The following is a 25,217-nucleotide window of genomic DNA, read 5'->3' as shown; positions in this document are numbered from 1 at the left end:
ATGGTTGCATTCAGAATTTGCAGTCACACAGGAAAAATATGTGAAGGCTCTCCTGGACAGAAAGAAAACAGGGCCAATGGGTGCAGATCTTGAGGGCGGCTCAGGGTCTGACAGTATGTGCAGACAGACACCCAGGCAGTGGACGGAAATGAAGGTGCCACTGACGTAGAGCATTGTGGCTCCATAAAGAAAGAGGCCGTTTGAAGTGTTTGTGTTCCCCAGGCCCAAGCCCAAGCTCATGCATGTCTCCAGACAGCGTCTGCCTGCTCAGTTGGAGGAAAAGACCCAGCAAAGATGCAAGGTGCGCTTCTTTGTCTGTCATGGATTGAAGGCGTAAGATGCTTTCTATTGTCATATTTCCGCTGATACAAATTCTCGAATCAAAACTAGCTCTCAGTAGCCCTCCTTCTCCCTGAGGAAAACAGTGAATCATCTGAATGAGCTCCATTTGAATTGTAACATAAAAATATTCCATTCCAGTCAATGAATAAAGGTGAGATGTTACAACAACTGTAGATGGGCCTTTTAATAGGACATGGACTAGACATGGAAAGACAGGGCGAACAAACACTCAAAGGTTCTAGACATTGTGTGGCCTTCATTTTTGACAGCCTGCTTCAGGTAACTAATAGGCTACTTCTTATCCAGTGCTCATGTGCATGGGGATGGATGACCATGATTCGCCTTCCAGGCCTTTCCTTGGATTAGGTCCAAAATGTGCTGGGAATTTATGCAAAATGTAACCACAATTCTAGGCGTCCTCGTTTTTAAGAAAATAGTGATGGAATAGGATTGAGCTTAAGAGCATTGCTCAATGACGAGAAGGCCATTTAAAGAACACTCAATGAAATAATCTTTGATGAGAGCAACTATTGATCAAATCATTAGGGTTAGTGCAATCCAGGTTCTTGGGACTTTCCTACCCCAAACCCTAACCCTTACCTTTACCTTTACCCTTACCATAACCTTCACCATAACCCTTACCTAACCGTAACCTTAACCGTTACCTTAACCATTTTAAATGTCAACTTCAATGGGGTGACGTCTGTGTTGGACATCCCAAGGATTCCAAATAGCAAGGACCAAAGCATTACTGAGACAAAGAAGCTGATGAATGAGGCTCAGAAGTACATGCATGAGCCCACAGGCCCGGTATTTTATGGCCTAGTAGTAAATGGAGTAATTGGATTTGGCTCATCTGTAAATTATCCCTCCAGATTTGTGTTCTGGGGAAACGCAAAGCTATAAGCTGTGATAACCTATGGATGAGGTAGGGGCAAGCTAAGCTATTCGGGCTGGGAATTGCCAGTGACCTCACAATATTATCATGATAGTTAGGTGCCGATACGATATGCATTGCGAGTCTTACGATTCTATATGTAATACGATTTGATGTTCCAAACATTGCTCACGTTATGTCTACAGCAGAGGGACAAGAAAGAGACATGAGAAAATTAGTTTTGATCAATTATGGATATAAAAGTGCTGAGAACAAATTGGCTCCCTATGTAGGGAACAAGCTATGAAGGAAAAATACTGTTTTGGTGCAGGTACAGCTAACTACTGCAAAAATAATATTGAAATATTGTCAAAACTATACAATATGATATATCATCAAAAATAATATCCCGATATGTAATTGTATTGATTTATTTCACCCAATAAGCTATGCATCAGGTCAGGAGTTTCACACATTGTTACTGCAGGTACCATGATCAAAAATGAAATAGCAACAATTCAATAAAGGATACCTGGGAAAGTAATATTGGAATGTGTTAGCATACTCTTACCATGTTATTATAATGTATCCCATGCCGTAATGTTCTACTTTTGATTTAGTGCACAATACAGGCCCGCTCAGAGTATACACCCCCTCTTTGTTTGTTATTGTTTTCATTAGATTTCAAAGGAATTTCATAAAGGACAGAAAAGAACACAGTTCCTAAAATGTGTCAGTCCTTCCCAGTCTCCCTTCCTTTTCCCCTCTGCACTATTTTCTTTCTAATTTAAATGTACCCCGCCATCTCTAACAAAAGATATAGGTGCATCGTGTATGTTGTAATGAAGTGACTCTACACCTTTTCCCTCCTCCCCTCATCCTGTATCTGGGTGCTGTGGACCATGAGGCTCAGAGAATAACAGAGGGAAGACACTTTGATGTCTCAATGCTTGTTTACAAGGTCAACTATAGTCTAACATGACCTGAACACTAGCATACTAAAGGCATTACTTTTTAGGTCAGAAATTATTGCAAGCCTCATAAATAAGACATTCCATAGTCTCCTCCCACAACCGCTGTGGAGAGCCATGAATCTGGCAAGCGTAACTAGCCATGGCATTGTCTGTTGGATTCAAGAATATACATTTTTCTTTAATGTATTTCTTTTACATAGTAAGTTGACTGAGAACACATGGTCAGCCAGGTCAATCAATCATAGGTAAGACTATGCAAAGACATTCAACAGCAACAAGCAACAGTCAGGTGTTCTAGAACTGCATTATAACCCCTGAAAGTGTATCACACCTTTTGACAAGCTTTGATGATTTTTTCATTCATCAGTCATTCCTACAACATTGCTTGGTAACTACTGATGTTTACATCACAAAGTGTTTGTCAGCAAAGAACTAGTCCATTTTTTGTGTAACCAGTTGAACTAGTTTTGAGTGACAATTTTCAATCTTACAAATAAACCTTACATTGCCTCATGATTATTCAGACATGACAAACCCACAGACAATGTGAAATACCATGTTGGTCTTCCTCTACCTCTGTTCCTCAGCCTGTTGCTTTAGGCCAGGTCAGTACATATGGCACACTCACCGGCCTTTGTCTCAGTATTTGCCTGTTATTGTTTTCCCATGGTTTCAAAGGGAATAGATTATATAAAAAGGGAACACATTTCTTCAATTTTTATATGTTTGTTCTCCTGTTCCCGACTCTTTCATTTGCACTGTATAAACACACACATTTTCCTTTCTGTAGTAATGATTATTTTCCTAATTTTTTTGCATGCACTCTGACCGGACCCTTCCCCGCCATCTCAAACAAAAGGTATTACGCAGTTTCATTAATTTACATGAAAATATTTGTTTTTACACACCTTTAATAACAAACATCTCCATCACAATTTATGGTTTTGAATAGAGGGTACCAATGTCACATTACCAGCTTTGGTCAAAGATCACAGATGTTGGATGTTTGAAACATTGTTTATGAAGGACTGAGCACGCATGGATACAGTAAGGTGCTGAGAAATAAAGGATGACTGACTGGATTAGAGGTCGACCGATTATGATTTTTTTAACGCCGATACTGATTATTGGAGGACCAAAAAAAGTAGATACTGATTAATCAGCCGATTATTACATATATTTGTAATAATGACAATACTGAATGAACAATACAACAATACTGAATGAACAATGAACCCATTTATTTTTACTTCATATAATACATAAATAAAATCTATTTAGTTTTAAATAAAAAGTCTGATTACTGATTGTTATGAAAACTTTAAATCAGCCCTAATTAATCGGTCGACCTCTAGACTGGATGTTTTTTTGTGTGTGCCTAAAAATGAGTGTTGTCATGGATCATTCAAATGTATTACTAGGCTACTACTACCTCTTCTCTTTTAGTATTGTTGGGATAAAGTACTAGGAGCAAGTAGACCTATGAAGTATAGAAATTCTACCCGTGGTAGGCAAGGTCACGTTATTGCTTACTTATAGCCTACGTGGGGGTTGCAAGTGGGATGAAAAGGTGGTGCATGCCAGTGTCATTTCCTGCCATGACCTCAAACTATTAGCAATGGTGAGTACATTAGCGCCCCCTGCTGCAAGCGTCTGATCAGTAGGCTATATAACCATGTTATTACAATATAATACTTTGCTCACGCCTCCACCAAATTGTAATCAAAATGTATCATTTCAATTAAATACATCGAGGACGATGTGCTTAACACATAACTATCCGACCTAGTACTTCAACAAAACGAAGTGACACTTTTCAGAGTTACATGTCTTAACGTCGTCATAGGGGTGCAAGTATAAACCAATAGAAGCTCAGAGATAGAAACGGGCCTCCTCCTTACAAATTGAGGCTGAACTCAACTCACATTGAGGCCGAACTAAACTCTTGCGTCAGCCAATCACTCTAGACGGGCTGTAGGAAATATATTCACCGGTTTATTTCCCCAAAGAGTAGACAGTCTGTACTCGAAGAACGAACTACTTCAACAACCCAAGAAAACTTTGAGGCATGATGAATCTGAAGTTTTGAGCTCATGACAGAAATTACACTAGTGGAATAAACACGATAAACTGAGGATAATTTGGAATCAAATAATTACGCTGAAAATAAAGAAGAAGAACAAAGAAGATACTATTGTTTATGACATATTGTATCATTATCATCTTAAAAATGAGACACCTCGTCTGAGTAAAAAAAATTGCCGCGGAAGTTACCCAAACTATATTCTCGACATTTCAAGATTGCCAGCAATAATATCGACAAGCCATACTGCGGCAATGGATTCAGGCAGCAAGGTAGGCTAATTGTATGAGTGAGGCTAACGACTAGTTGGCAGTATTCGTAGAAACCAATATACAAAACTGTGTATGTGTTTGTGTCTCTCTGAGAGAAAGAGAGAGATAGAGAGAGGCTAAGAGAGATAGAGGGAAGCTAGCTTCCCAGTAATATTGAAAACTGATTAGGTTAGCTTGAGACTCTCAAACTGCCTAGCTGTGTTAATGTCAATGGATTCCGAATACTAAGTATTTTTTAAAGAAGTTACACTAGCTAGCCCATCATGTAATTGTTTTATTCAATTGAAACGTAAAACGTGTGTGCTGTGCTGCTCACCATCGTCTTTGGACGCAGTCGGATATGCGGCTGCTGGGGAAAATGCAGCACACGCGCGATCGCAAGTCAGGTCGTGGGGTAGACCTACTACGTTCATGGCCGCTAATTGGCTATTCATAATCCCCCTCCATACATTACAAACTACCTGCGTCTTGGCCAATTGTAAACCCTATCCCCTCTGTTGACAACATGACTGTATCTGGTGTAGTAATCCATTTATAAAGTAGTGGGATTAAAATTAGCTCAATGAAGAGCATGATGGCATTACTCACAGGAATGCAGCACATTAAAGTCTAAAGATGATTAAATATTATCTGTTTTATCACAGCATATGAGGTCTTCACATCATTTTTGTTCATTTTCACATTGCATTTGATGTAACATTTGCTTATTGTTGTTTTACAATAGTAAAAGGAAGAGAGTGAGACGTGACTCATCTGGTCTCTGATATGGCTGACTTACCACTGACTGCTGATGCTGTGTGGTTAGCTACCCCCCTGACAACTTTAAAGTCACTTCCCCCAGCCCTCACTTAGAGTTTACTTCTGGTTGAAATGGTAAACATGTTTATTGTTATTTGTCTGTAACCCCTTTTATGGTTAGGCATAGACGTTTGATTTCCTGGCGCTCAGCTGGAACACAATTAAAATTACCCCTTTCCATTCATTCCCATTAGGCCAGTGTTTAGCTTTTGTCAGACAGCTTGAGCTTTGAGCATGTGTCCAGGCTAACACCGCACTGAGCATGTCTACTGGTTTATAATCAGCATCTCGTGGTTGGGCATCGCACTCTGGCTTGTGCTTATGATCCCTGAGTGTGTGCAGCACAGCTGGACAGGGAGGGGGCAGTCAGCGTGTGGGTAGAACCAGGGGTTGGTGACATAGGGTGTGGCGGGTATCTGGCTATATGTCAAAAGCCAAAATACCAATGAGCTGTCCCCAGCCATGGTTCAGTCCTGTGTGCATAACATTGTAATAAGCATTTGTCAATTATATTCTGGTTCATACTGTATGTCTGCAAGGTAAAGCAGGCTACGTTTTGGCTCTAGGATAAATGTCCTCATTGCCAGTCTAGAGCTTTCCAAGGAAATCATTGTATTGCATTTTACATATGGCTGTGACGTTCATGGAATTTTGGATGACTGTATTTGGCCAACCAAATGACCGTGGTCTCCGTAATAACCATTCAAATAGCACATTTTCTCCTTTCCTCCACTCCTGACTACATGTGCTGCCATAAAAAAAATATTTGAATAGAAGAACAGGAATCCTCATTCAAATCAATGATGGCATAATGAGTTGGCTGGTGGCCATCGTGAGTGTAACCATGGTAGAAAAGCAGGAAGTAAAAGCAAAAAGTAAAAGCTAGGTCGAAAATATACCGGTTAAGACTATGTTGTCACAAATCTGGGACCAGCACCGTTGCTAAATAACTTCTCCCAACCTCTCTCCAAAACAAAATACTTTCTAACCTCTTAGGTCCTATTATAGACTGGATAACAAGCATTTCCCTCTGACACAAAGCCTTCCGATTTATGGGCAGTTTGGGCACAAGTTGTAAGTCCCTTTAAAGCTCGACTGAACAAAATGCTTTGTTTTAGTTCAGTGGAAGCCTCTTTTTCTCTTGGGTAAGAAACAAGGTAATTGGGGCAAGCGTACAGTTGACCTGGTCTGTGGTGGGTGGAATAACTCTAAGAAGAAATTAGATTTTTAACTGAGTGGACAGTTCTGGCTTTTGATTAAACCCAAAGCCGGCATTCAGTTCCTTCCTTCTAAAAACTTAATTCCACTCAATCCACTGGCTTCCTCCACTCACTTTATTTCCCTCTGCATGACTGCCCCTTCAGTATGCCCTTTCAATATAAGTGTCAGTGTGTTCTAATGAGGCCTAAATACTTTTTATATAAAAGATGGGATTAAGAGATCTGTGAATGCTGTAATTGAAACAGGCAGAAACGTAGGGCCTAATTCATTTCCTCAGAAAAAGTGGAAGGCATTGTGCACACTGTACTGACCTCTGCTAATCGCTTTTCATGTGAAGGATAGTTTGGTTAAATCTGTAAAGCTGTAGTGTACTGTACAGGCTCATTCGCTTGTTCTCCATAAAGCTATACTGTATCTGAGATTGTGTCAGGTTTGAACAAACACTTGCACCAGATATCAGTGGGAAATTCGACGGATCAGAAATACACATGTATGGAAACGTTTTGTTTGTATCTGACAGTCTTTACTTTATTACATTTAGTTTGACAGGTACAGTGCATATTAATTCATCCACATTACTGTAAATGTGCCAGTTTTTGCCATCCCCCTAATTTTCAACTGCAGTCGATCCATTGACCTCTTTGTTTTAGACCATGTTATGGACCATAGACTTGTTCCTGTGAACTCTTCACTCAGTGAATGACTAAGGGAGGCAGTCAGGATACACAGGAGGGGCTCTGTGCTGTCCTGTGCTGTGAGTCAGGTTAGGGAGGAGGATGAGGGAGTGATATTAGGTTCCCCTGTGAAACCCGAGGCTGTCAAGGAGGTGACGTTTGCAGGGACGTGAGGCTGGCGGCATAGCCATCATTGAGAGCCATAGGCGAGGTGAGTATGTGGGGAACTGGGAGCTGTGGCACAGCCAGCCATGGCTTCTGCTTTCTGAACAGAACTAGGCCTATCGTAAACCTCAGATGTTTAGATTAGAGAAGGCCCTTAACCTTACAGCACCTGAGGGTGATTCACATTACATCTATATGTACTGTTGTCACTTACAGACTGTCACTGTAGCATGGCCTTGCTAATCAATATGATACAGTGTTTCCCAGCGGTACTTTTAGCAGAGGCTGAGGTGTTTGAAGAGGGGGACTAGAGAAAGGTTATACAGTACACTGGAACTGGATGACTAATGCATTATACTATAGGTGTCACTTACAGGGAAGATGTGGCTGTAAACATTTCACAGCAGGAAGTAATTATGTTTCATCAGACATCCTCCCAAAACCAGTGAGGTCAGTTTTAAGGCTTTGGTCACCTGACAAAGTGCTGATATGATGTGAAAAAGGGTTCCGTCTTACATTGTACCTACTTGGAATTGACTCTCACAATTCCACATACCTCTGTTATACAACTCTGGCCCATCCCTGCTCACCATCGTCATTCGTCAGGGCAGTATACCATGTTTCCTTGTTGGACTGCTTGTTGATCACATAAAGTCGATTTTAATTGACCTAACGGCCTCCAATATAACCCATGAACTGTGTTGAGTAAACTGTTGCTCAAGGAACAGGCCTTATGATCACATTAGATGTTTGCTCAAGCCCAGACTATCTCATACATCAATGTAAAGAGATTTTACTGTTAATGCATTTAGCTAGATGAGGCAGGTCTGAAACGTAAAAATTCACTATAATCATATATTTGGAGAGAGATTGTTGTTGTTTTTTTGTTCCATTTTACATCTGAATATTACATTTTTATTGATCCGAGGTAGATGTGACTAAAATTATAGGCTACATTTGAGACATTTATCTTTTTGTGTTAGTACTAATTTAAATAGTGAGAAATAAGCCCCTTTGCGCTAACTAGGCCTAAAGCAACCGTCACCAATACTACAGCCCACTCACTGTGACTGGGCTAAAATTTACAGACTCACTCCTGAGAAGGAGGAGATTGATTTGCATGGAAGTTTATCTTTGGGAGGAATGTAAACTTGGCTGGTGGCAGCAGCTGTTTTATAACAATGGTGTTTGTTTAAAGGGCCAGTGTAGTCTTTAAGGCTGTGATAACCATCTCAGAGCTGGAGGGCGTGACTTCATCGTTTTCTGATAGCAAACCATACAACACAAGATCTACCCTGATGGCGTGTGTTTACATCCTGTGCTAGGGCTGGTTATAACAACCCAGCCATGGAGTTGTTGAACCCCTGCGACTCATTGCTTGTGTGGAACTTTATTGGTTAAGCTGCTACTTTTTCAGACTTACACTTACCCCACCTCACTTTCAGACCTGCCCTTGTTTAGGTCTCTATTACTGAGCTATACTAAGCTTACTGTGTAGTGAGTGTTTCCAAACACAGCCCACTTTGTAGCTCCCACCCTCTTCAAGAATCTCAGAATGAACAGAAATGGAATGCCTTCCCTTTTGTTTAGAATAGCCTTGAGCACTTGTTCTCAACAGATATTTTAGGTGAGGTAGGCCTAGTTCATTAGTGCCCTTTAAAGCAGCATTTTTAAAAAAGAGGATCCTTAAATAAATACAATTTCCCTGTCAGATAATCCCATGTCAGATATGGCTGTGTAACTCAGTTGGTACAGTAGAGCATGGCTCTTGCAGTGTTGTGGGTTTGATTCCCACGAGGGACCAGTATGAAAAAAGTATGAAAATGTATGCTCACTATTTTATTTAACCTGGCAAGTCAGTTAAGAACAAATTCATTTTTTACAATGACGGCCTACCCCAGCCAAACCCTCCCCCAACCTGGACGACGCTGGGCCAATTGTGAGCCACCTTATGGGACTCCCGATCACGGCCGGTTGTGATACTGCGATCAAACCAGGGTCTGTAATGACACTTCTAGCACTGAGATGCAGTGCGCCACTCGGGAGCCTAACTTAAGTTGCTCTGCATAAGAGCGTCTGCTGAAGTACTAAAATGTAGATAGTCTTTTACGCTTCTGCTACTCTCTGTTCATCATATATGCACAGTCACTTTAACGATACCTACATGTACATACTACCTCTATAAGCCTGACTAACAGGTGTCTGTATATAGCCTTTTTGGGGTGGACTATTGGTTAGAGCCTGTAAGTAAGCATTTCACTGTAAGGTTGTATTCAGCGCACGTGACAAATAAACTTTGATTTGATTTGATCTTCCTGGGGGGCCTAGTTTATCTCATGAATAGGAAGCACATATAGGCTATCATGCAAGTTTATCTAGTTGAGTGCTTTTTGTGACAATGTGTCAGAGCCTACTGTATATTTACCCTTGCAGAAATGCATTTTGGGATGGTTCATTTTCCCTCACATTTTACAGACATTTAGGACCTTGTCATAACTACACTGGCTTTAAGATTAGAATCAGTCACAACATGAGTACGAAAGAGGATCTCAGCTTCCATAGCAACTGGTGTAAAGCATTAAGGCTAAATCTTATGTCAGAACAGCCATGTCACTATCAAAACATCACCACAGATACAGACAACTCCTAAACAGAGGAAAACGCCCAGTACCAGTAGCCCACATACCTCTTCTCCACACAATTGTAACCAACAAAAAACGAAATCCCAATATGCCTACAATACAGACAATACGCCACAGACACACTGCATAATGGCTCGCCTAGTGTGTTAACTTGATGGCAAGAGGAAAATATCTGCCTTCCTTGTGGCTCCACTGGGATTATGCCAATCAAACCATTTTAGAAATAACAGGAACACAGACAATGACTGAGGCTAGATCCCCCCTCTCCTGAGAGGGCTGGGTGTGGACACGTGGTCCTAATGCACAAATATTTAGGCCTACAATCAACCACCTGAGGTGGACAGATTTAGGATGAATTCCCCATTCTCTGTGCTTGGCCTGAGGCTAGGTTGCCTTCTTGCAAGTTATGTCACTACCACACACATTTGGGGCAGTACAATCACCTATTGCGCAATGTAGGACACTAGCCCGTTCTATAGAAACTGCAGCTCAAGTTAGGCAAGTTCTTTTACATTTCGGGAGAGGAAAAAAAAAATGTAGAAACTAAAGCATTACCAGGCCCAAAATCCTTAGATTGGTTTGTAGTTAATCAACAACACAGGAGATCCACACAAATGACATGAGTCATGACGGGACAATCAATATGTTTTGTATGCCGTCTTCAGGGTGTTGATAGTGGTTACTTGTCAAACGAGTTGAACAAGATAAAGTCAATGGATATTGTACAACTAAATTGATTAACCTTTACAGTACAGTGTGCCAAGGAGGTTCTCACCAAAATATGCCTTAAGGCCTGTCTAGCCTAGGCCTAGGCTATATGGAATGGCAGCAACAGGATAGCTTAGCCTAGAGATTTGTATTCTTAAGACAATAAGTCTATCAACTCCAAGTACCTCCAAGCTGCTCTTTTCATGCTCTGATACAGTACAGACATTTGGAGAGAGGGGATTTCTAACAGACTTTCTCTCCTGTCTATATGCAGCAAGTGACCTTCCAGTTGATGCTGACGGTGGGAACAGCAGTGATTGGCTCGCTGCAGTTTGGTTACAACACGGGTGTCATCAACGCCCCTCAGAAGGTGAGTCCACGGGAACGAGATTGGGTGGGGAGGTGGGGCTGATGTGTCTTATGGGAATTGGATGGGAAAGGCTTATCTATATTTATCCAAGTGACACCGTGCTCGAATCTTCCCCAACACCTTTTCCCAGATGAGACTGCCGCTGTGTCTGCCTTGGCCAGTCAAGATGTTCCCTGCAACACGTGAAAAAAGGGGAGCTAATAATATCTCAAGTATCTCGTCCAAGGCACTCTCCATTAAAGGGCCTCTGTGATGTGCAAAGCACTGTTTTCATGCCCCGAAGGGGCTCAGATTGTAAGTGAGGTGACAGCCAGGAGAGCGCTACTCACTCCGCTAAAGGGAACATCATTTAGGAGCTCTCAGTGAGACGTGTCTCCAAAAATGGAAATAAGTTATTTTCCATTTACTTAAACAAAATGTGTTTCTTTGACCCTACTCCTTCACATTTCTCGTTAAATTGGATCCCGTGAACAGTTTTGTACTGTAGCTGCTAAATCTACAAAATGGTTTTGTTTACTGAAAGCTCACAATATCCAGGGGATATTAGGTCTTGTGGGTCATAATAATCTTTCAGTTTCAAATAAAATACAATTTGATTAGTCACATGCGCCGAATACAACAGGTGTAGTAGACCTTGCAGTGAAATGCTTACTTACCAGCCCCTAACCGACAGTGCAGTTTCAAAAAATACGGATAAGAATAAGAGATAAAAGTAACAAGTAATTAAAGAGCAGCAGTAAAAAATAACAATATCTACAGGTGGGTGCTGGTACAGAGTCAATGTGCGGGGGCACCGGTTAGTTGAGGTAATATGTACATGTAGATAGAGTTAATTAAAGTTACTATGCGTAGATGACAACAGAGAGTGGTGGTGGTGGGGGGGGGGGGGGGGGGGGGGGGGGGGGGGGGGGGGGGCTTCCTCTGACACTGCCTGGTATAGAGGTCCTGGATGACAGAAAGCTTGGCCTTAGTGATGTACAGGGCCGTTTTCACTACCCTCTGTAGTGCCTTGCGGTCAGAGGCCGAGCAGTTGCCATACCAGGCAGTGATGCAACCAATGCTCTCGATGGTGCAGCTGTAGAACCTTTTGAGGATCTGAGGACCCATGCCAAATCTTTTCAGTCTCTTGAGGGGGAATAGATTTTGTTGTGCCCGCTTCACAACTGTCATGGTGTGCTTGGACCATGTTAGTTTGTTGGGGATGTGGACACCAAGGAACTTGAAGCTCTCAACCTGCTCCACTGCAGCCCCGTCGATGAGATGGGGGCGTGCTCGGTCCTCTTTTTCCTGTAGTCCACAATCATCTCCTTTGTCTTGATCACGCTGAGGGAGAGGTTGTTGTCCTGGCACCACACGGCCAGGTCTCTGACCTCCTCCCTATAGGCTGTCTTGTTGTTGTCGGTGATCAGGCCTACCACTGTTGTATCATCTGCAAATTGAATGATGGTGTTGGAGTCGTGCCTGGCTGTGCAGTCATGAGTGAACAGGAGGTACAGGAGGGGGCTGAACATGCACCCCTGAGGGGCCCCTGTGTTGGAAAAAGGCAGTGTGGAGTGCAAAAGAAATTCCATCGTCTGTGGATCTGTTCGGGCATTATGCAAATTGGAGTGGGTCTAGGGTTTCTGGGATAATGGTGTTGATGTGAGCCATGACCAGCCTTTCAAAGCACTTCCTGGCTACAGACGTGAGTGCTACGGGTCGGTAGTCATTTAGGCAGGTTACCTTACTGTTCTTTGGCACAGGCACTATGGTGGTCTGCTTAAAACATGTTGGTATTACAGACTCGGACAGGGAGAGGTTGAGAATGTCAGTGAAGACACTTGCTAGTTGGTCAGCGCATGCTCGCAGCACACGTCCTGGTAATCCATCTGCGGCCTTGTGAATGTTGACCTGTCTAAAGATCTTACATCAGCTGCGGAGAGCGTGATCACACAGTCTTCCGGTACAGCTGGTGCTCTCATGCATGCTTCAGTGTTATTTGTTATTTAGGTGAAAGGGCTAATCCACACAGTATTGGTCTTTGTCTGAACAAGCCTTTTGGCAGCTGGGCTCATAGTTCCAGGTGCTTTGTTGCCTGAATACATGGGACACCTGCCCTCTCCATTACTTTTGATATATGAGGGGCTCTGTGTGATCTACAGTCCCAGCTGTCTCCTGTCCTGATGTTCCTTTCTCAGGAGACCACTTATTGCTCCATCACACACACTCATTTGGTTGTCAGTACCTACCTGTCATACCTACCAAGTGCTTCAATTGATGTTTGGGAGCCAGCACTGTTTTGTGAATAGAATAGTAGGCTACAGATGTAGGATCTTAATTTGAGCCAAGTTTGCTACAGCAGAAAAATAATCCTACAGTAACAGGAAATGTGAATTATTATGTGGATTATAATGGACATTTTTGTAGGAATTTATATATTTTTTGTTAAGGCAAATCAAGTCTGAAATTTCAAGGTGACAAAGACAAACTTTAGAAGCCTTTTTAAAACTCAAAATTTTAAAAAAGTGTGCAATTCCTGATGTTCAGGAAAATTCTCAGCAACAAAAGAGTGATCAAATTAAGATCCTACATCTGTACACAATAGGGAAGAAAATAATACTTTGATACCTGTTTATTACAGACCGGTAGACATTCTGATTGGTTAAACCCCCCAGCGGTGAATAATTCAAATGTGATTGTAGGACCAGATGATCTAGTTCTAAGTATAAGCCTAGCTGAGGTGTAGAGGTGGGGTGCCCTCCTGTAAGAGTGGTCAAGGGGGGCAGTAGTGAGAAGGGAGTGGATATTTTTATTTATTAGATTTTTATTTCACCTTTATTTAACCAGGTAGGCAAGTTGAGAACAAGTTCTCATTTACAATTGCGACCTGGCCAAGATAAAGCAAAGCAGTTCGACACATACAACAACACATGGAGTAAAACAAACATACATGTAGAGGACATGGATATGTAGAGGTTTGCTGTCATTCAGACACTGGGCCAGTGTAAACCTGCCCTCCTTTCCCCTCCTCAGTCTCAGCTGAGGTCCCAGTTACGTATATACACACACATAAGCACACTGACACATGCTCAGTAATACCACACAATGCCACAGCTGTTTAGAATCAACATACAGAGTGCAGGGAAGTATTCACAGAAATAGTAGTATTGCTGAACATAGAGACACACCCAGAACATTTCACTGTACCATTTACACCCTGTATCCTGTGCACATGACCAATAAACTTTCATTTGATTTGAGATCCATGATAAATATGATACAGCATGACTAATTACTGAGTGTATAAAACATTAGGAACACCTTCCTAATATTGAGTTGCACCCCCTTTTGCCCTCAGAACAGCCTCAATTCGTCAGGGCATGGACTCTACAAGGTGTCAAAAGTGTTGACTCCAATGCTTCCCACAGTTGTGTCAAGTTGGCTGAATGTCCTTTGGGTGGTGGACCATTCTTGGTACACACGGGAAACTGTTGAGCGTGAACAACCCAGCAGCGTTGCAGTTCTAGACACACTGCTACCATACACTTTTCAAAGGCCCTTAAATATTTTGTCTTGCCCATTTACCCTCTGAATGGCACACATACACAATCCATGTTTCAAGTGTCTTAAGGCTTAAAAATCCTTCTTTAACCTGCCTCCTCTTCATCTAGACCAGTGGTCGCCAATTGTCGATCTTCAAGGCATTCCTAGTCGATCACCAAATATTTCTGTAGAAAAGCCAACGAACAATAAAGGCTTGCACTCCTTTTTTAAAGTCATGTTGAGCTGTTGCCGCACTGGGTAAGCAAAGTGTTCCCATGAGACAAACTCCGACTACCCGGCGGACTGGCAAATCTGTTACTAAATCGAGTGCACCTACTGCACTGCCCAATCGGATAGCTCAAATCACCGTGGCTACAGAGCTTCCATGACCCTGGCCACAGCCAAGTTTAATAGGCTGCTAGCCTACTTTAGATTTAATCATTTTTAAAACCATGACCACAGAGAGACTGTCAACGAATACGGCAAAGAGATGCTGTTTTTATGAGTGAGTTCATGTTTAAGTTTATATTCAGCACTGTCACTGTTTTTTTATTTGACCTTTTATTTAACCAGGTAGGCCAGTTGAGAACAAGTTCTCATTTACAACTGCGACCTGGCCAAGATAAAGCAAAGCAGTGCGACACAAACAACAACACAGAGTTACACATGGGATAAACAAACATACAGTCAATAACACAATATAAAAATCTATATACAGTGTGTGCAAATGTAGTAAGATTAGGGAGGTAAGGCAACAAATAGGCCATAGTGGTGAAATAATTACAATTTAGCATTAACACTGGGGTAATAGATGTGCAGAAGATGATGCAAGTAGAGATACTGGAGTGCAAAGGAGAAAAAGAAAAAAAAACAATATGGGGATGAGGTAGTTGGGTGGGCTATTTATAGATGGGCTGTGTACAGGTGCAATGATCAGTAAGCTGCTCTGACAGCTGATGTCACTATTCTACACTATTACAAAACGCGCTTCTCCGTACTTCCGCTCGGGCTGCAGCTGCAATGAATGAGTAGCCAAGTATTGATAGCCCTGCGTTTTATTATTATTAGCAGCTTGTCGTGTCAATTTTAATTTGAAGGAATATTTAACTTTCTCTGGTCATAGGAACAGCATGAATTTGTGCATGAGGCAGATGCGGTGCGACTCGAGTTTCGCGATCAGATGGAAGACGGTGTCCCCTCTCTCTGGTCAGTCTCAATAGAAGAAAGGAATGAGAGAGCAGGGACCGTGAGAGGTGGTTGGGAAAAATAGTTTTGAACGGTCATCCAACTCGGAATTCCAAGTCAGTTGGAAACTCGGGCATCTTTCTAGAGCTCTGACTTTTCGACCTGAAGATCCCTGATGTCGTAATTTGACCTCGTTGACCATCAGTCCAGTAAAATAAAAAAGCGAATTATTTCAATTCATGCTCCACAGTGCCTCACAAGTGCTAAACCAACTGATCTATTTTGTTATCAAAGCTTGAGTTTTAAAATATGATATGGTCTGATTAATAATATTGGCAGGCCAATGATATAGCCAATATGCTGTGATAATGTGTTAGGCCTACTTCCCAAACATCATTCCTACAAAACTGTTTGTGTGAGGTTAATGTATAAAAAAAAAAAAATCTGAGCAGTAGATCTCAGCTTGCTTTTTGACTGCGAAAGTGATCTTGACTCAGAAAAGGTTGGTGACCACTGATCTAGACTGACTGAATAAGGGATCATAGCTTTCACTTGGATTCACCTGTTTAGTCTATGTCATGGAAAGAGCAGGTGTTCCTAATGTTTTGTACACTCCGTGTATATGGAGACCCTTAATAACCCCCAGCCCAAATCTCCATCTCTCTCTCCGATGTGATGCAGCCCTTCCGCTCTAAAGACTGTAGCACTGATTAGATTAGGTGTCTCTCAAGTGCCCTGGTTTGCTTCTCCACCCTGCCTGCCGGCTCCAAATTGGGCCCCTTGTAGCATAGACAGACAGACCTGAATGCCTCCGCATTGCCAGGCCAGGAGTCCACAGAGACAGTAATGCTTTAATCAGTACAGGGTCACCGGTCATGAATGGACAGCTTTTTTCATTGTGGCCAGGTGCGTGCTAGGTTTTGAGTCAGACACAAGCCTATTCAGAGAAATCAAGAATAAGAAATAATAATAAGGTAGACTTGCCATTCTCTATCTGTAAGAATGTTTATTTTATGGAACTATATTGACAGTGTTGGGCTATACCATATCTTGAAGAGCATACCCAGCTTACCTCTCCTGCCCTATAAAATACATTAACAGTTCTATATCAATCACTCAGCATTATATAAGTATTGGTAAAGGGTATATTGTATAATCTATCAGTAAAGCACATGACAGGAGCCAGCAGTGATATTTGGGAGAGGAGGACAGGAGGGGGCAGGGCTCAGTGCTGAGTACTAGAAGTGCTAGATAGAGGTAGAGGGAGTCCTAGACATATGACAGTTGTCAGTGTGCCACGGCAGAGACATGGGGGGAGGGGGACATTCCTCCCAGCCTGTACCACTTAACTTCCAGCACAAGCTGATCAGACATATGTATGTTTATCAACACTGAGTCACTGTGGGGAAGGGGCTGAAACCTGAAACCTCGCTCTCCTACAAACGACCTTGTTGCTGGAAAACCTGAAATACAATCCTCTACCTCCATCTACTGGCCATACATCAAACAGCAGCCACCTGGCCAATGGCAATGAGGACAAGGAAACACCTTTTTTTACTGTCTCTTACATTACTGTATGTCTATGGTACATTTGACTGGGATTTCTGTCTATGGCAGTGTTGTGAGCTTGTGTTGTTTTCTCTCCTGCTCTGCTAGGTTATTGAGAGGTTCCTCAACGAAACATGGTCACACCGGTACCAGGAGCCCATCACCAAGACCTCCCTCACCACCCTGTGGTCCATCTCCGTCGCCATCTTCTCTGTCGGCGGCATCTTCGGCTCCTTCTCCGTGGGCCTGTTCGTTAACCGCTTTGGCAGGTAAATACGACACTTCACAATGTTTATTTACAACTGTGTTATGTGAGATGATATTACATGTGTGATATGTAAATGTCTGTAAGTAAGTGGACTATAATTGACATGACTATTTCTGTGGTGTCTACAGGAGGAACTCCATGCTCATGGCCAACGTGCTGGCCTTTGTCTCCGCTGCTCTCATGGGCTTCTCTAAGATGGGTGGCTCCTGGGAGATGCTGATCATCGGGCGCTTCGTGGTGGGCCTCTACTCCGGCCTCTCCACTGGCTTTGTGCCGATGTACGTGGGTGAGGTGGCCCCCACTGCCCTCCGAGGAGCCCTGGGCACCCTCCACCAGCTAGGCATCGTCACAGGCATCCTGATGGCACAGGTCAGTGCCAATGGGCACAGGGATATTTCGGATGGTGAATAATGGATGAGTTGTATGCTTTTCCAAAGGAATCTCTTTGAGAGCTGTTCTATATGATATTCTGATGGTGGTCTAACTATGTGTTGTGGTTCAGGTGTTTGGCATGGAGGCCTTAATGGGGAACGCATCTCTGTGGCCCTTCCTGCTGGGCTTCACTTTCATCCCAGCCCTAGTGCAGTGTGCACTGCTGCCCTTCTGCCCCGAGAGCCCCCGCTTCCTCCTCATCAACCGTAACGAGGAGAACAAGGCCAAGACTGGTGAGCAGAGTACATTTATACACAAACACACATTCATACACTTGATGTCATCAGTTCAGCCAATGTCAGTTCTGTCAGTTTGAATGAGTTGAAAATTATCTAAAATAAGGGCCATGTTTCAATAAATGTGTTTAATTTAAATTTATCCCTCGAATTGCCTGAATTGATCTGGTATGGAGTGACCCAGCCCTAGCAGACTGTAATGTAACCTCCATTCTCGCTCTGTTTCTGTCAGTCCTGAAGAAGCTGCGTGGGACCACAGACGTGAGTGCAGACATGCAGGAGATGAAGGAGGAGGCCAGGCAGATGATGAGGGAGAAGAAGGTGACCATCCTAGAGCTGTTCCGTTCGCCACTCTACCGCCAGCCCATCTTCATCGCTATCATGCTTCAGCTCTCCCAGCAGCTGTCTGGCATCAACGCTGTGAGTCACCTCTCATACACACTTCTCACCCCAAACACATACAGCAGGGTTCCCCTGATTTGGTGGTTTTATTTAGCCCCCCAGGTTTTTTATTTGTTACTGTTCAACATAGAAGACTACAATAACACCAGGAAATCAGCTCCAAGTTTGTTCCCAAGTATTCCCGCGAATAATAGAGAGACACGTGATCGTATACAACTGGTTTGAAGTGATTATGTTTTTGTCAAATATTATATCTGTTTGGTCTTGTTGCAGTCAATTTGTAGTCTACAAATGATTTGTAATTTTGTTCCAGCCCACCGACCATCTGCTCAAGAAGAAATGGCCCTCGGCTGAATCTAGTTGATGATCCCTGACATACAGTATACTACCTATTTTGCAATTCTAAACTGTGCTGTTGGTGTCCTGCAGGTTTTCTACTACTCTACCCGTATCTTTGAGAAGGCCGGAGTTGCTCAGCCTGTTTATGCTACAATTGGTGCCGGTGTGGTCAACACGGCCTTCACTGTGGTGTCGGTGAGTAACTGTGGCAGATGTGTATGTGTCATTTATGGTGCACATGGTGTACCACATTAGGGGTTGGACAGTGTAACTCAACCCTCTCTCCTCTCAGTTGTTTGTGGTGGAGCGCGCCGGACGCAGGTCTCTCCACTTGCTGGGGCTGATAGGAATGGCAGGCGCTGCCGTTCTGATGACCGTCGCTCTGGCTCTGCTGGTACGTAGACTAACTATAGCACACTTCACATAAGGCTAGCAGCTCTCATACGGAATGACACTTGGTTTATTGATACACATCCTTGTAAATATAATATGTTGAATGAATACCAGTAGTTTAACCCCCTGCTGTCTGTTTGTCCTCCATCAGGAACAGCTGCCGTGGATGTCCTACGTGAGCATCGTGGCCATCTTTGCCTTTGTGGCATTCTTTGAGATTGGCCCGGGTCCCATCCCCTGGTTCATCGTGGCTGAGCTGTTCTCCCAAGGACCCCGGCCCTCGGCCTTCGCTGTGGCTGGCTTCTCTAACTGGACCGCCAACTTCATAGTGGGCATGGCCTTCCAGTATGTAGAGGTAAGCACTGAGCACAGCCTTGTTAGTCACTGATGCTCATCATGGTAGATGTTGTCTGCATACTCATCTCGATTAGGGTTGCAAAGCTACTGGTATTTTACGAAAGTTACTGGAATCTTCATTAATTTTGGTAATTAACAGAAAATGTATGGCAATATATCGTACATTTAGTAATTTATACTTTAATAATAAAATATTTAAAAATCCTATATAGTATGAATTTGTTATATCTGTGTCCATATTGTCCATAAACCATATGGTTCAAGAGAACATAACCTAATTAAGGAAAAAAGCATCTAATCAACATTGGCATTATTTTCCATTAACTCTGCAACTCTTCCAAACATTTATTCTGTTCACAGCTGCCACCAGTTTGATGCCAAAACACTGAAAACTAATAAATGTTTACTTAGTAAAATAAATAGAAGTGTGTTAAGAATTAATAAAGGATATTTGTTGAAACCCTCATATTAAACATCAATGGTATTCACTAAGTTGAAGATAATTTAGGATCATGTTTTACAGCTTTGTCATTCTAATGTTTATTTTAAAATCATCTTATTGAATTATTTCATACATATTTACATATGATAAGGTCGCACCAAGGGCCAGGGATAATTACAGACACCTGTAAAAATCTAAAGTGCCCAAAAGGGCCGCTAGATGTCTTGTGATAGATTACATAAAATCCTTGAAAGATACCAACATTCTAGTAGTTTACTGGTAAACTTAGAAAGTTTCCAGTAATATACCCACTCTTTGCAACCCTAATCTTGATATACTGTATGTGAACTGTTAGTTTGAAGACGTGTTTGTTTGGAGCCCACTGCTTAATGAACATGATCTTCAATGTTCTCTCTCCTTCTTTTCTCCGTCTCGCCCTACAGGAGTTGTGTGGCCCTTATGTCTTTGTCATATTCACCATACTGCTGCTCAGCTTCTTCATCTTCACCTACTTCAAGGTGCCTGAGACCAAGGGCCGGACGTTTGATGAGATCTCTGCCGGGTTCCGCCAGTCAGCTGGCACTGGGGGAGAGAAGCACTCACCGGAGGAGCTCAACAGCCTGGGGGCTGACTCTCAGCTCTAAGCACCTGTCCCTCCCCTCTCCTCTCGTCCCACACCCCCTGCTGAGGCCTGGCTATGAACCCTCCTTCACCACCCCAACATGAGGGGACCAGAGTAGCCCACTCACTGATGTGTGCAAACTGACTACTAAACTGACACACTGGCTGCCATCACATTTCAGGTATGTTCACCAAACAGAGAACAGATGCCCCTCACCTCTTGCTCGATCCTCTGTCTCAAAGTTTCAAGCGCTCCTTCTCTTCTCATCACAACAAAAACTTGGTGGGGGCAGGAACCTGGGTGTAAGGGGGTGGGTTGGCATGGTAGATAGAAGGAAAAGGTGGTCTTTTCAATTAACTTCAAATTTTATATCAGAAAACAGTAAAATCCTGTGTTACTTTTACTTTATTTTTCTTCCTTTGTCTGTTATCTTTCTAATTTTGTCGGTTTTGATATCCATGCTTCTGCCTCTTATGCAGGTCTCAATTATTTTCATTGAATACCCTCAAGAAATTGCATGCCATGGAAATATGTTTTTACCAACTCACTTTTAATCTCTGTCCGGATAGGCTTTTAATTATTTTTTACAAATGGATTTCTTAAGGAAAAATAAATAAAATCATAAAGATAATTTTGTATGTTTATGTCTTAGTTAAAAGACACAGTTACAAATGAGCCAGCTGTTATAAGTTACTGTATGCATACATTTTATATTTAATTCCCAAGCAATACCCATGAGCATGAATTTTACACTATGAAATCATGGGACTATTTGAGACATTTCTACTCTTTTTTGTATAGCAAACTATACTCAGTTGAAAAGCAACATCAGCCCATTTCACTGCAGACTAATATAGATGTAAAATATACCCAAATCTGACTTACAACCCCCCCACCTCTAAAACGTAACTGAAGTCCCTCACAACTTTGAGTTTAAACGCCTGGTCCAAAATCATACAAGGAATACACTCCCAGTAGAGCCTTCTAGCAGTTCACAAGACTGTACGTTGTTCTCTGATCTTGTGCCTTTGACAGAAAAGGAGGCTGCCTTTCAAACAGTAACCAAATGTAATGTGGCTTCCAGCCTTACCAAGGTCTGCTTCATCCTGAAAGTGCTTTTAGACCCTTCGGGGTCAAACTCCCAGCTAATGCTCCATGTTCCTTGAAAAGTGGTGACTTTCTTTTTGGGTGCTTTTCATTATTGTAACTCCACAATGCCTTTGGCATAGTTCAGCACTGCTGCTTCCTTGTTCAACTTAGTTTTGTGACGCATAGCTGACAATCCTGTATAGTCAGCTGATATAGCCAACAGCATCTATTGATGTAGGCGGCTCCTGTCTTTGACTGCTGTGCCACTGTAAGAAGTTTTCTATTCTCTAATAAAACATTTTTGAGGAAAGTTTTCTTTTTAGCAGCACTTTATCATCCCAATATTGGCTGTTTTGTTACTGAAAATCTTCCGTAATTGTAGTTGGAGCTTGGCTCAAAATGTTTTTACCAAATATGGAACCTTATGTTACTGATAAGAAACTGAAGAGCTACTGTTGGATTACATGATATCATTGTTGTTGTTTAACTAGTACATCTCTACATTCACAGATCTATGTTATTTGAGGTCATAAGGTTGGTAGAATATGTTTTATAATCAAATATAAGCTAATCTGGCCAGTTGAATACGTTTTTGAAGTGGTCTAAATAGTTTTAGTAATGCACCTTGACCCGAACAGAACTCCACAAGCAATATCCATTGTAGTCATTCCATGCTGAGTTTGTGTGTTCAAATCCATGCAAATATATAGTTTGTGTCTTTTAAATTATATGGGACTCTTTCTCTTCTCCACCAACAATGTGTCGGTTAAGACACCGCAAACTCATTGACTGTAAGTCTCCCTAAGTCATCAAATGGCAGGATCAATGTAGGCACCAAGACTTGACTGTCCTTTAGATATGCCTGATTGAACTCCAACCTTGTGATGGAGAGCAAAAGATGCACTTACGGACTGAAATCAAATGCAGTATACTTTGTGTGTATAGTTTGACAATTATATTTGGGCATTTTATAAACACATTTATTAACACAGAATATATGCATAAAAGAGTTGTAGAAATCCATCACTGCGAAGAATAATTGTCTAAAAAGGCCACAATACTTATAATGTAAATACAACAAATAGTAAAGGACCCAAATGTATAAAATATGTTACTACTTATAGAGGAATATGACTAGTTTCGGTAGTTGTGCATCTACACACCTGCCTTTATTTTGTCTGATTTCCTGTCTGAAGAAATATCGTATGAGATAACTATTAACACAATCTTACTTCAGCTTTGTACATGAACCATTGAAAGATATATACTATTTATTAGATGCCTAATTTATTAGTGTTGTTTTTATTTTCTACACATTTTAGTAAACAGTATGCATTTAATTTTTGTAAAAGCGCATGTTTGTATGTTGGGTGAAAATAAACCTCTAACAGAATGATCTTCTGTAAAACAGTGTGCCATGGTGTCAATCTCCTGATGGTTTTATTTTCTTTTGTAAGATGTGTGGTTGGATGTTTGACTCAATAAAACAAGCATACAGGAAAACGTCAATTAGCTGGGTGTCTTATTTTCACAACAATTCATTTCAGATTGTACTCAATGACTGCAGATGCTCTAAACGCCTTCTACTTTTCTAATAATTGATTTGCCTGGCTGGGCTGATGAGGCAGTGGATTGCGCAGTCAGCTGGAACAGAGTGAATAGGCATTTCATCTAACCATCATAGATTTAGCCGGTGGTAACTTGTGGAATAGACTCCGGCTGGAATGCAGTTTTAACCAATCAAATCCAAAATTAGACATACGCCTTGTATAATATTTTATAAGCTTTGTAGGAGAGGATGCCTTACTGATTTATAAATGCCACCATTCTGTTGCCAGGGAAACAAAAATGTATCTTTCTATTAAATTGTAGACGTGTGTGCGTACGCATGTGTGTGTGAGCGTGAATTTGCATCAGTGAGTGTGTATGTCTGGGTAAGTGGCCAGATGAGGTGGTTCTCCCTGCGTCAAAGGAAACTTTGAAGATCACAAGGTCAGAGATAGTCTGATCCCAGGACAATTGAACCCAAATTCTCTCCCCCCAAGACCAGCTCTCTCCCCGGGCTGCTGCCCCCCCCCCCCCCCCCCCCCCCCCCCCCCTTTCCTGTCTCTCTGTCTCTCTCTCTCTCTCTCTCTCTCTCTCTCTCTCTCTCATGGGGACCACACAAGCCAGTATACTCTGAATGACCCCTATCTAACCGATGAATTCACTGACCATACGATTGGGACTTTATGGCCATGGAGTCTCATACTCTTTCATGGTTTATTCATAATGCTGGATTTGAAACGTTCAGTGCACCTTTTTATCTGATACAGTGCTTTGCAAAGTATTCATCCCCCTTGGCGTTTTTCCTATTTTGTTGCATTACAACCTGTAATTTAAATAGATTTTTATTTGGATTTAATGTAATGGACATACACAAAATAGTCCATATTGGTGAAGTGAAATGAAAACAATGACTTGTTTCAAAAAATTGAAAAAATATAAAATGGAAAATTGATGCGTGCGTGCGTATGTATTCACCCCAAAATAAGATCTGGTGCAACCAATTACCTTCAGAAGTCACATAATTAGTTCAATAAAATCCACCTGTGTGCAATCTAAGTGTCACATGATCTGTCACATGATCTCAGTATATATATATACAGTTGAAGTCAGAAGTTTACATACACGCAGGTTGGAGTCATTAAAACTCATTTTTCAACCACTCTACAAATTTCTTGTTAACAAACTATAGTTTTGGCAAGTCAGTTAGGACATCTACTGTGTGCATGACACAAGTAATTTTTCCAAAAATTGTTTGTAATTCACTGTATCACAATTCCAGTGGGTCAGACGTTTACATAGACTAAGTTGACTGTGCCTTTAAACAGCTTGGAAAATTCCAGAAAATTATGTCATGGCTTTAGAAGCTTCTGATAGGCTAATTGACATCATTTGAGTCAATTGGAGGTGTACCTGTGGATGTATTTCAAGGCCTACCTTCAAACTCAGTGCCTCTTTGCTTGACATCATGGGAAAATCAAAAATAAATCAGCCAAGACCTCAGAAAACAAATTGTAGACCTCCACAAGTCTGGTTCATCCTTGGGAGCAATTTCCAAATGCCTGAAGGTACCACGCTCATCTGTACAAACAATAGTACGCAAGTATAAACACCATGGGTTTCACACCCTGACCATAGTTTGCTTTGTATGTTTCTATGTTTTGTTTGGTCAGGGTGTGATCTGAGTGGGCATTCTATGTTGTGTGTCTAG

At 41.9% G+C, this 25,217-nt stretch overlaps 1 protein-coding gene across 1 annotated transcript; it reads left to right on the top strand.

The window, feature by feature from the left end:
• Positions 1-4,106: 4,106 nt before the first annotated feature.
• LOC110494474 (solute carrier family 2, facilitated glucose transporter member 1) lies at positions 4,107-23,473 on the top strand. The gene is made up of 10 exons (XM_021569565.2): positions 4,107-4,548; positions 11,031-11,126; positions 17,490-17,650; positions 17,778-18,018; positions 18,152-18,314; positions 18,550-18,737; positions 19,149-19,253; positions 19,351-19,452; positions 19,603-19,806; positions 20,694-23,473. The coding sequence occupies exons 1-10, from the start codon at positions 4,531-4,533 to the stop codon at positions 20,892-20,894; spliced, it is 1,479 nt and encodes a 492-aa protein (XP_021425240.2). The 5' UTR covers positions 4,107-4,530; the 3' UTR covers positions 20,895-23,473.
• The last annotated feature ends 1,744 nt before the right edge of the window (positions 23,474-25,217 follow it).

Source organism: Oncorhynchus mykiss, chromosome 17 (genome assembly GCF_013265735.2).
Source record: "Oncorhynchus mykiss isolate Arlee chromosome 17, USDA_OmykA_1.1, whole genome shotgun sequence".
Classification (NCBI taxonomy): domain Eukaryota; kingdom Metazoa; phylum Chordata; class Actinopteri; order Salmoniformes; family Salmonidae; genus Oncorhynchus; species Oncorhynchus mykiss.
This window is presented reverse-complemented; position numbering and strand designations above follow the sequence as displayed.

Bases quoted from the DNA above. Each gene is read 5' to 3' on its own strand.
- LOC110494474 (XM_021569565.2), top strand. The intron at 11,127-17,489 runs GTGAGTCCACGG...CTGCTCTGCTAG, and splicing joins TCATCAACGCCCCTCAGAAG to GTTATTGAGAGGTTCCTCAA. The intron at 18,019-18,151 runs GTCAGTGCCAAT...GTTGTGGTTCAG, and splicing joins CAGGCATCCTGATGGCACAG to GTGTTTGGCATGGAGGCCTT.